This window comes from Vigna angularis, chromosome 3 (genome assembly GCF_016808095.1).
Source record: "Vigna angularis cultivar LongXiaoDou No.4 chromosome 3, ASM1680809v1, whole genome shotgun sequence".
Lineage (NCBI taxonomy): Eukaryota > Viridiplantae > Streptophyta > Magnoliopsida > Fabales > Fabaceae > Vigna > Vigna angularis.
In genome coordinates, this window is record NC_068972.1 from 18658240 (window position 1) to 18671008 (window position 12769).

The 12769-nt window shown below is 34.1% G+C and overlaps 1 protein-coding gene across 2 annotated transcripts; it reads right to left on the minus strand.

Moving 5' to 3' along the window:
* Nucleotides 1-2800, minus strand: LOC108324139 (uncharacterized). Of its 2 annotated transcripts, none has more exons than XM_017556982.2 (2): nucleotides 2313-2800; nucleotides 1-201 (listed from the first exon to the last, which is right to left on the minus strand). In XM_017556982.2, the coding sequence occupies exon 1, from the start codon at nucleotides 2593-2595 to the stop codon at nucleotides 2326-2328; it is 270 nt and encodes an 89-aa protein (XP_017412471.1). In that variant the 5' UTR covers nucleotides 2596-2800; the 3' UTR covers nucleotides 1-201; nucleotides 2313-2325. The 2 variants fall into 2 exon arrangements, with proteins under 2 accessions (XP_017412471.1, XP_052731345.1); XM_052875385.1 differs by lacking the exon at nucleotides 1-201 and adding an exon at nucleotides 2011-2029.
* Between the last annotated feature and the right edge of the window lie 9969 nt (nucleotides 2801-12769).

Here is a 12769-nt window from a genome sequence, read left to right on the forward strand (position 1 = left end):
GATAAAAGTATGTTTTCTTTTCACACATTCAATTAACATCAAAGTGCAAGAAAATTGAGAAATCGTATCAAATAGAACTTATTTTATCATCCAAACGATGAAATGCGTCGATGCTGACGGTAACTTTCTGCCTTAATTTCAAAAGTTCAAAACAAAAGATCAAGTAAGCCAACCACCTCCAGTTCAACAAACAGGCTCCTCCTAAACAAAACAAAATAATTATACGTATTAGCCACAAATACAAAAGACATAGGTACTTACAGTGAGTTAACATATAATGGAATTTTAACAATAGAATAGTGGGTACCCACCGACTTGGAATTTTTTTGTATTCTGTACACCACTGACTCAGAATTTGCATTAAATCAAGTATAATGTTTCTGAAAATATCAAAAGTCATTTGATGTTTGACATGCCAAGAAAAACTGATTTGTTGAGTAGTTAGTTTGGAATGTAAAATTACCCAAAAATGACGGGATGCATTTTAGGTCATGTTGCGGAAGTTATATTCAAAGGCCAGCAACCCAAAATTACTCAGGAAGTCTTGAGGGTTTGGTCACAAAATTTTGAAGATGAAAATTTCTTTGTTTTAATCACCTTCACAAAATTTTTGAAAATAAGAATAAAAAAATAAAACAAGATAGCATTTTATTGTGCATGTGAAAATGAACATGGAAAAATATCCCCTTAGAATGTGGATTGAAAGTGCCAAAGAAAAATTTGGGACTTTGTACCCTGCTCCCTAGTCTGAATCAAGATTGGAGATCATAGATATGGGATGCTTACAAGAATTACAAAAGAAACTGTCTCATCTCAACTCCAGTAAGCTGATAATCCTTGTCTCTCTACCCGTCACTGCCAATGAACTCCTTCCCTTAGTTCACCCCTTTATACTACCTAATACTCCATCTCTCTCCCCTCCTAATAATTTCAGTCCAAGAATCCTAACTAACTAACACACTGTTAACAGATACTCATAAAAAGATCCTACAAATAACTGTGATAACTCAACACACACCCCTTGACCACTACGGGCTTCCTAACAATGTTATTTATGTCCTAACATCCTCTTCACAAATTTGAGATTCGAGATATGTGAAACAATTTATGAGAAGAGAAGAGAGAGATGTCATACAAAATTTGTTAAATTAACATTTCCAAACATGAATATTTTTTGTAGCAATAACCTTTTACATTTTTCTTCAGTGACTAAATGTCTAAAACCTAATAGGTGACAAGATGATTATGTGTTTGGAGAAACTAAATATCACATATTTTGGGTTCTGCAAGCCCACAAACAACTTTATTTATCATGAACACGAAATGTACAAGCTTCAAATGCAAATAGCAATCAAAAACGTATTAAAATTAGGAGGCCTTTAAAAGAGATAATTATTCAGCTTTAACATCCAACAAGTTAAATTGCAAATGAAATACCGCATCAAGAGGCCTAAAGAACCGCAACCAACTAAAAAATTACATTCTTTTTCACACACAAAATTATCATTAAATGCAAGAAAATTCATTATTGTATCAAAGATAACCAATTTTACCATCTAATCTGACCAATTAAATAATGAAAGCAGAGGGTAACTTACAGCTCTTATTTCGCATATTCTTTGAAAACAAAAATATCAAGCAACCCAACCATCTCCAATACGGCCAGAATAAATCGCTCAGATATCAACTACCAAATATAAAACAAAACAGCACTCGCATACAGTCAACAAGTACAAGTAATGTCCATTAATAGCAAAATAAATCCTGCAGTATGCAACGATCATCACCGACCAATAATTTTCGAAAGCAGAATGTATTCTGAAAGTAGAATAAATCCTGCAGTATGCAACTATCATCACCGACCAATAATTTTCGAAAGCAGAATGTATTCTGAAAAATTAATCGAAAAAGTTTCAATGATCAGATCTTAAGGAAAACAGACTAGTCTGATTACCCTCAACAAAATCACCTCGAAACTTATAACGTGTGGTTTGTTTTCCATTTTCAATGCCATTGGCTGTCATGTTCCCTGTCCCATAAAAAAACTTCGACATAAACAAAAAAATGTGACATTTTTTCTGTTGATTCCACACAAGAATTGAAGACAATCATGTTCGAGACTTCGGAAATTAAACGTGACATATTTCCCATACTACCCCCATTCGACAAACCTAGATCCCGTTGGTAATGAAATTCTCAATTACAAACGAAAACAGCGTAAACGTTGAAATCAACATACACAAATAACCGAAACATCTGATCTATCTAATTCCTCAAAAACTAGAATAAACAGCGAGGATTCAGAAAGGTACCTGAATGAACGAATCAGTGGTGCTGCTGAGCGTGCTGCTGGCGGTGCTCAAGGTGGCGGCGCTCGTGAGGGAGAGCAACTAGGTAGGAGAAGATCATACCGCCGTAGCAGACATGGAAGATGGGATCGGGGGAACTGGTTTCGATGTACTTGGCGTGGTAGTTGTCCATGCCACGCTGAATTGCTCTCTTTATGTAACCCAACGACATCATCGGTTTCACGTGCTCTGGAACCTCGCTCAACTTCTTCCCCCTTATCTCGTTGAAGAATCTCCTCATCGCCATTGCTTAGCTCTGCAACAAACCCTAGCAGATTTTCCAATTGCGATACCTGATTCAATTGCAAAATTGGGATGGGTATGTGCGTTGATGAATGACAGAGTGTGCCCTCGTGTTGCAGGTGACCCGGCCCGGCCCGTTAAATGGGCCGAACGCTACAATGGAGGCCGTGTTATTCGCGCCTACCTAGATTTTTATTTCCACGATTCAATCTGGGCCATGTTAGCATTTTCTAACCCTATGCTGTTACATTTATATAGTTAGTCAACTCTTTTTTTTTTCTTTTCTAATTATGATAACAAAAAGAATTCATTTGTATCATAATTACTAAAAAATAATATATAAAATAAATAATTTTTATAATAATATTATAGACATTTAATTAAATTTTAAAAAATAATTATAAAATTTAAAAGGTAAAATAATAAAATAATTTACATTAATAATGATTGAACCTAAGACGATTACAAAATCAATTAGGTGTAGATTATAGATAGTTAATTAAATTTAAAATAAAAATAATTATAATATTTTAAAAATAAAATAATTTACATTAATAAGATAAAAATGAGTAAGAAAAAACATTTATCTACAAAATCAAATATCTCTATTAACAGTATAAATATTAATACACAATATCCAAGTGAGGATAAATTCTATAAATAAGTTACATTTAATTTTCTTATAAATTTCAACCTTTTTACGATACTTTATATTGTAATTCAAATAATTCAGTTTCACAACCTATTTTTTAAATTTGAGATTTATCTCTTCATTGCATTTTGTACAATTAAATAAATAAATAAATAATCATAATTTGTGTTCTGGTAAGAATAAGACTACACTTAGTATATAAATTTTTCTTACAATATATCATAAGTCGATCATCATCTTTATGTTCGTTTGTCTTATTTACTTTTGTTTGTTTGGTTTGTTATCTATGACATTTTGATGCTAAAGTTAGTGTTTAGTTAAGTACAATAAATGTTGAAGGTTCAAAAATGCTTAACCTACATGATTTATTTATAAAGTCCTAGGTGAAATTTTACCTTTATGAGAGCCTAATAATGGTTCAATAACTTTTTAACCTTGTTAAATGTGGTAATATGTGAATTACACTCTAATGCTACTTCTTGACACGTTTGATTGGTCCCTAGGCTTGGTTTTGACAATGACGACATGACTAATTGTTGGAAGTCCCACATCAACTAGAGATAAGACCAATTCATAGTATATAAGTGGGTGCAAACCTCACCTTACAAGCCGGTTTTGTGGGGTTGAGTTAGGCTTAAAGTCCACTTTTTAACATGGTATCAGAGCCATGGTTAGAGCCTATCCTAGCGATATTTGTTGTTTGTTGGGCATATTGTTCCACCCGCTATCGGACCACCTATTAATGTGGGGGTGTGTTGGAAGTCTCACATCGACTAGAGATAAGGCCAATTCATAGTATATAAGTGGGTGCAAACCTCACCTTACAAGCCGGTTTTGTGGGGTTGAGTTAGACTTAAAGTCCACTTCTTAACATTATTGTTTGGTAGACGGTACATATACTAGCCCCTAAGCCCGAGCTTTGAAAACTGGGAGCGAGGGGTTCATAATGTATGTCCCTAGAATATTGTCATCTTCTCTTTGTAGTGGTTAAGTCATTCCTTGGTTTGGTACTTCACATGGGAAGAGCTGCTCGTTTCGTACCAAGGGTCATGATGCTTCCAATCTATAGGATATGATTTGATCTAGAGGCCAACACATCCTTGTTATAGGTGGGCTCTTTGGAACTTTGAGTGCAATAGTCCCTAAGTGCCCAAGGATAGGAAGGGTTGTCTATGTAGTCCGAAGGGTCACTAGGCTTCGAAAATCATGCCTATAAGAATAATTTGACTATTGGATTATGATTGATCTTATGGCTGGTGGTTGGCGATTGTTGACCTACTTAAGACCCTAGTCTTCCTATAAATAGGGGTTGAGTCTCCCTCATTCGACACTTATGCTTTCTTCTTCATAGTTACATTAGTCGTTCAATTTTCAATAAGGTAATAATGACAGAGTGATCAGTATTTCATCGTTTGGGGAGCTTTTAGGTAAAGAAGGTTAAGCATAGGCAAATTACTCGTCCTCATCAATTTTTGATTTGTGTCCAGGGAAGGGTCTCCGACTTCGAGAAACAACCATTAATCCAGTTCCAGCATAAGATCAGATGGATTAGTGTCACAATCGGACAATTAGACCATCTCTCCTAAGAAGGGTACCCTATAATGGAATGCAAATTTGGATGTTATGCTAACGGTAAGGATGATGAACTGAACTTACCCCTGATCCCAAAGTACGACTGGGTAGACCTACATACCCTTAAGTCTCTCATTGAGTACGTTTTGGAGATTATATTTGTTATTTGGCTAAGAGGATCAATTTACTCGAATAAGGTATATCCAACACTTTGTTCAATTTTGGTGTTTGTTGAGGAAAAAGGCATGTATGTCACAGGCGAAAAGGTTTGAGAAAAGACTTCTTTTTTTCCTACACATATTTGTTTTTAGAGTTTAATATTCGTCTTCCATTTGATGTGTTCACTATTGGATGATTGTCTCTATTAAGCAACTTTTGAGCCAACCTCTTCTTGCTCTATGCCTTTTCATTTAAGGGTTTTAAAACATGTTTCTTTAAGGGTTATAAATGACGTCGGTGGAGAACTTGTCTTTGATGGGAAGCATCCATAATTTACACTATATTGGAGTCGTCGACCCATAAGAATAACATCTCGGGGTCGATCTATGATGATTATTAATGAACTAGTAGTTTTAGATGTTCTTGAGCAAATACCTCGAAAACTTCCTACTTGAAAGATCCTTAAGACATATCATTCCCTTTAACTGTGGGATAAAGGTTTTGGTGAGTGCTTTTCTTATTTTGAAATGACTTTAGTCAAATTTTAACTTTGTTGATTTTTTTTTCTTCTATTTAAGATACTATGGCTTCCAAAAATGGTACGAACAAGTTCTACAACCTATTTATTGTGTACTGTCTTGATAAGTCTCCAATTTAAGTGAATTATAAGATAATTTTGGCACTTGACTTGTTTTGATTTTGTATAGACCATGATTAATTCACCCCTATTTAGTTTGTTTTGCAGTTCTTAATATCTATAGAGAGTCAAAGTGGAAAAATGAATAACATAAAGGACTTCTAATAAATTTCTAGCAAACTAACTTTGACGCGGCTGAAGTGTGAAACTCGAGGCTTGAGCCACATAAAGAAACCTACCTTAGAGGGAAACCTCAAGCACCAAACTAAGGCTGAAGCCATGAAGAATCCTTCTCCTAGAAATTATCTCAAAGGGCTCCAATATAGAAGCACTAGGCTCGAGTCATAGAGGAAACCCACCTTCGAGGGAAACCACCTTTGGAAAGATCTAGAATATACACTGGTGCAAATAAGGGATTTCGACATCAATGATTTTAGGCCTTTAACGTCCAATAAGAGGCTGACATCATATCAGAAAACCTTAGCTTAATGTCAGCTTATACAAGCCAACGTTACCTGATGTAGAACCCATATAACATTCGACGTCATATGGAGCCCAGCGCCAATCTCTCACGCTTAGCGGTGATTAATAGGTGCGGACGAATTGACATCGGCTTTGGAGGGGTCTGACGTCAAGGTCGTTGAGCCAAAGAATTTCGTTCAATGAATGTTTTCTCTTTGAGTGGTACTATAAGTAAATTGACATCGACCATTGTATAGGTCAATGTCAATTTATGTATTTTAATGTCGGGTAGTGCTTAGTCCCACATTTGTATATGTTTTTTTAATAAATGATTCATTTTTTTAATTTGACCACGCTTGAAAATCAGAAAACTAGTTTTTACAATTGATATATACATAATTCATCTATTCACAATTCAAACTATATCAAAACTAAAAACTAAAGTAATCAATATAAAAACAAAAAGAACTTAAAGTAAATTATTCTATCCTAATTCCATTTTTCCAAAAGATAGCATGCCCATTCTTGCCTTAGCTTTTTGATTGTTTCATTTGTTAATGAAGATGGATGCAAAACAAGGAGACTTTACTATTATTTTCATTGTAATGTTAAAAGTTGATTGTGATTTATAAGATTTCAAAGCTAAATTATTACCTTGTCCAATCATTTTTAATTTATGCTCGAATGATGCTCTTTATCCATGACATTATGTAGTACTCGCATGCCCAGGAATCTATCTGCTTGTTACATTAAACATGGCAAACAAAGTAGTCAAATATGATACTCTAAATTTCATATACGAAAATTAATAAGTTAAAGATCAATGAATGCCAACTTTAGGATAGACTATTTCAATTTGCTTTGCTTTAGGCCTACGCACAACTCTAAACAAATTTGAAACATAAGTTAATATAATATCAGAATGAATTTATATGAAATAATGTAATACTTACGTTTGTAATAAGGATTTTAAGTCAGATTTCATCTTCCTATGCAAGGAACAAAACCAAAAAACTTTGGCTTGTCTTGGTATGATCACCATCATTTGTCAATGACCCCTATCATGTACCAACAAATAGTGAGTCTATTAATTAATTGTTGATAAAAGTGGACAATATTGAGTAACACATACTCATCAATGTATGACGCGATATACAACTCTCTTCTAGACTCAGTCATCCATATTTACATATATGATTGCTTGTATTCTAGTGTGTTTCCAGATGGTTGAATGACCTGAGGTTCAAAAAACCCATACATGGTTACCCGACCTTAGTCCACTATGATAGTGTCCATGTACCTATAACAATAAAGTTAAGTACATACATTAAAAAGTAATAATTTGAATTTTTAAAAAGTGAAAGACAATTAAAAATCTTACATGCACTAAAGTTGTATGATTGAAATGTTTAACATTCTTTCTCCATCAAGAACCTCCAGTGCATCATTTAGAGTAATATAGAATGACACATGACACGGGATGCCAAATATTCTTAACTCTCACTCAAACTTTAACGGTCTTTTATTCAACTTGTGTATTTTTTTCATTAACTTGGTTAAAGGATCATCATCTTCTTCTGCTACCACATCATCCTCATGGCTCACAGGTTTAGGCATTGGTTGTTTGTCACCACGGTAGAACTGAAAGAAACATTTATAAAATTTATGAATAATTTATTTATAACTTGAATATAAAAATACTAAAAATAAAAATATAATAACCCTGGTGGGTCAAAAAATGGCATGATCATAGCCTTAGGCCAATCTATAAATGTGCCTAAGGCCTTCCCCACAAATTGGATTTCAGATGTTGGCACATACACTCGAGCGGGGGGTCTCTGACTTCATCAATTGTGACCCGCGCGTGAATGGGAAATAAAGGAGCACTATGAATGGTTTGTCCTCCTGCAATCTGTGGTCCCACAGCTACTACGCGCAGAGGATCTTCATAAACCAAAACTCATATTCACAAGTGTAATCAGTAGGACCTACAGTAGAACATGAACCTTTGGTGCTCACATGACGTGCTATAGGATCTTTTGTGGGGATGTCTAATATTCGTTTACAAATACCATTTCCATTACTTACTTTGGTTCATAACTATTTCCCCATTTAACATATTAGGATCCATTTTTATGTTTTCATGGATATTTTTCTTTCCTTCAGATTTCATAGCATTTGTCTTCTTTAATTAATAGCAATTTGCTCTCTTGGATTTCAAAGTGCACAATCATCTTAAGGACTCATGTATGTATTAATGAAGGTGCACCTTGAAATACGAAGTGATGAAAACACATTTTGGAATATACAAATGTGATGAAATCTTATTGAAAGGGGAATCTTCAGAATACTTAAACCATGGTTCACAATATGTTTAATGGTGAAACAAATAGCACTACCATTGCATAGTTTGATCTAATATAGTCTAAATGTTTATCATATTTGGATGATTCATTTATTAAGTTTTTCTGAAGTTATTTTCACGATTAGATTTTAGAGCAAATCATTTGTTTATGTGAAAAACAACTTCAAGAAACTTAAAAAATGAATCGCACTTTGACTTTGACGTCGGACGCTTGCATTGGTCGATGTCTATATATACAAAATGACGTCAGATAATATTAGAAAGTGGGTTTTTATATAAGAAAATAAGCCAATAAGTTGTGATCTTGTATCTGATTTACTTGCCATTAATTTAATCCATGTGTATCTAGACATATCATCCACTATAGTTAAGAAATATTTGAAACCATCAACAGAAGAAGTACTATAGGGCCCCCAAATATCAACATGAATTAAATCAAAAGGAGCTTTTGAAATAGTAGTAATTAATTGAAAAGGCAATTTTCTTTGCTTAGAATAATGACAAGCATCACAATGAGTGTATGTTGTATTGGGTAAAGTGGCATACATATTGCATAATTTGGTATAACAAGAAAAAGAAGGATGCCCTAGTCTATAGTGTCAAATATCTATAGAGTTATGTCTTATTGTAGAACAAGCAATAGAATTCTCAGAAGTAATAGCAGCTGGTGAACCAAGGGGTGTGGGTGCAGGAACTATCATGACATACAAGTCATCTCTTTCTTCAGCTTTCCCAATCATCTGCAGGGTTGACTTGTCCTGTATTTCACAGGAAAATTTAGAAACGTTAAGTTTACAAGATAGAGATTTAGTTAACTTTGTGACCGAAATAAGATTGACAGAAAAATTAGGAACAAACAAGACATTATGTAAAGTAAGGTGTGGGCTAAGTGAAACTGTGCCAGAAAAATGAGCAAATGAAGAGTTCTTGTTGGGTAGTGATACTGTAATTGGTGAGATTCTATGATAAGAAATAAAATGAGACAAAGAATTGGATATATGATTAGTAGCACCTGTGTCTAGAATCCATTGGGAATAAATATTACCTTGAGCTTGAGAAGAAGTGGAAGCATTATGAGAGCTCACTAGGAAGCATAATGGCAAGTAAATTAGATACAAGATCACAACTTATTGGCTTTGTTTCTTATATAAAAACCCACTTTCTAATATGGTATTAGAGCCATACTTAGAGTCTATCCTAGCGAGTTCTAAGTGGGCATTCTATTCTTCTATTCCACCCGCTATCGGGTCGTTATCGGACCACCCAATTTCTAATATCACGCACGAGATGTCTATACCTCGGCGTGAAGGGGGTGTGTTGGAAGTCCCACATCGACTAAAGATAAGGCCAAATTATAATATATAAGTGAGGTGTAAACCTCACCTTACAAACCGGTTTTGTGGGGTTGAGTTAGGCTTAAAAGTCTACTACTAACAGATAATCAAATCATCCAACGTCAAATACCTTCTAGGATTTTAAAAAAAAAATCCATTATTACAAAACATAGGTTCAAAAATGAAAACCAAACCAGCAAAAGAACCATAGGTTATGTAAAATGGAGAAGATTTTTGAATTCCAAATCTGTTAACTTTTTGCTCTAGATTTCTATCATACATTCAAGTTAACAAAAAATTATTCATAATGACGATGAATCAACAACAAAGAAATGTCTTACTTTTGTGAACTTGAAAGAATTAATACAAATCTAAAGACAAAGTTAACAAAATGATTGTTGCTTACGAAAGCTTTGTAGGAAAGCAAAAGTTCAGTGAGACACTAAAAAAAATGTTAAAACAAAATTTTATTGACGTCGATAACTCAGAATTTTTGTTAGTGAGGAAACATTCTTGATAACAAATCCATCAACAATATCCATTAATAATTTATAATGTTTTGTATCAACAAATATTTTTGTTAATAAATTTTGCTGACAAGTTATAATATTTAATATTGACAGATATTTTCTTTGGTAAATTATGTCAATAAAATGGACATCAAAGATTTTGTTGAGTTTTGACCATGTCGTGATAAAATATTTGAGAAATTTATCAATAAATTTGTCAATAAAATGGAAGTCAATTTTTTTGTCAAAAATTTGATGAAATATTTAATAAATTAAAGATAAATGAGAAGAAAAAAAGAAAATCAAACACTACAAAAATTATTAATATTACCGACGGATTTTTACCGACGAATATATATCCGTCGATATATTTTAATTTCCGCCAGATTTACCGATGATTTTTTTTATTTTTTTACCAACGGCCCAAAGCCTTTGATAAATCCATCGGTAAGTGAAATGCACATTACCGACGGATTTGTCGAAGGCTTTTGGCCGTCGGTAATGTGTATGTCATTTATCGACGGATTTACCGAAGGCTTTGGGCCGTCGGTAAAAAGAGCGGGAATTTTCCCGCTCTTTTTCCACTTAACGGCGTTACCGACGAATTTACCGAAGGCTTTTGGCCGTCAATAAAAAGAGCGGGAATTTTCCCGCCCCTTATTTCACTTAGCGACGTTACCGACGGATTTACCGAAGACTTGTGGTCGTCGGTAAAAAGAACAGGAATTTTCCAGCCCGAATTTCGCCTCTAGTGCCAATATATGTGGCAAACATCACACTCTTTTCTCCTTCTCATTTCTCTCCATCTTAGTGTACAACTTCTTCCCACCGGTAGTGCCACCCTCCAATGTTTGGTCACCGGAACTTCTTGCCACCACTACTCATTTCTCCTTCTAATTTTTGCTTACCGTCACGTAGTCTCATCACTATTGCTCTTCACCATCGCAGGCTCGCCACTGTTGCAACCCACCATTGTCCACTTTTCAGTCTTTCCGACAAGCTCAACTTTTCCGGCGAGCTCAACTTTTCCGGCGAGCCATTGCAAAGTTGATCTGTGCGATTAGGACCATCACCGGTCCTAATAACATCTTCTTTCTCTTACAAATATGAGAATTGCAGAGAAACTCTCTATGATTCTCTGTGATTTTAACTATTGAAAATAAATTGGTTGTTTGATTGTTTGGAAATGAGTTTGTTATTGGCGTGATGCTTTTTTGGTGGCGAAGTTCGTGAAAACGAAAAAATGACACGGAGGTAGGAAGGAAGACGAAGAAGATGAACCAGATCGCGGTAATTATCGACGGATTTTCTGAAGACCACAAGCCTTCGGTAATTACCAACGAATTTACCGAAAGTCAAAAGCCTTCGGTAATTACCGACAGCTGAAAAGGCCGTCAATAAAAGTTACCGACAATGATTTTACTGACGGTATTTTGATAGTCAGTAAACGACAATTACCGACGGATTTTATACATTACCGATGAGTTACGACCGTCGGTAATATCAATTATTCTTGAAAAGAAAGAGAAGGAAGAAAAGAAAAAAAAATGACGATAATGATGATTATAATCACCACATAAACAAAGGTGACGACGATTATAATTAAAGAAAAAAAAATAAAAATAAAAGAATATAAAATCGTGATATTTATCAAATTCATCAGTAGCTAAATATGGAATATGAAAGAGAGTAGGTAACGGTGGTTAATGGGTTATTTACTATTCAGTTGACCTCAATGCTTCTTATTCAATTGTTTCATTCAAAAATGGAACATTGTGACTACAGCTATCATCTTTGCCAGTTGCCATTGCTGATCTATTTTTAGAGAGTAGCATGGAGCCTCTGATAGATGGCTGTACCATTGAATTCTTCATTCAATCCTTTTACCTAACGTATTAACTAACAGTAACCATACTTATAATTACCTCGTAAGTAGCTGCAGCAGTTGATACAAGTTTGTAAATTGTAAGTATCTTTTGAAAGCTAAAGAATCATAATGAAGTTGCATTCAGAAATTAGGGTGGGAGGTGTTAAATGTAAATAAGTGTAAGAAACACTTGCTATAGTGCTGTTGTTTTGTTTAAGTGAACTACACTATAATATCTGACAATATTTTTTCAGACTTTTGTATGATCTTGTTTATTATATTAGAACTTTGTGTGTTCATGCAAAATAATACAGTTTTAACCTATATTATGATATTAACACTTGTAACAAAATTATATCACCTGAGATCTCGAACAACCTCTTCTCACCGAGGAATACATATCATTTTAAGATCGTAAATTAAAAAAGTTAAGAAGTAAATTTTAAATCTAATTCAATCCACGTAATAATTTTTTATAAAATGAGGTTTGCATCTATTTTTATATTATAAATTTAACTTTATGAAAATTTCAAAAGATAATAGTTTAGAAAAACCCTTAATTACGTCTAATTGAGTGAGAGAGAGAAAGTTGCAATAAGTTTATAGAAAAGCACATACGTA

Excerpts from the sequence above, each read along its gene's own strand:
- LOC108324139 (XM_017556982.2), bottom strand. The coding sequence starts at position 2,595 with ATGGCGATGAGGAGATTCTTCAACGAGATAAGGGGGAAGAAGTTGAGC.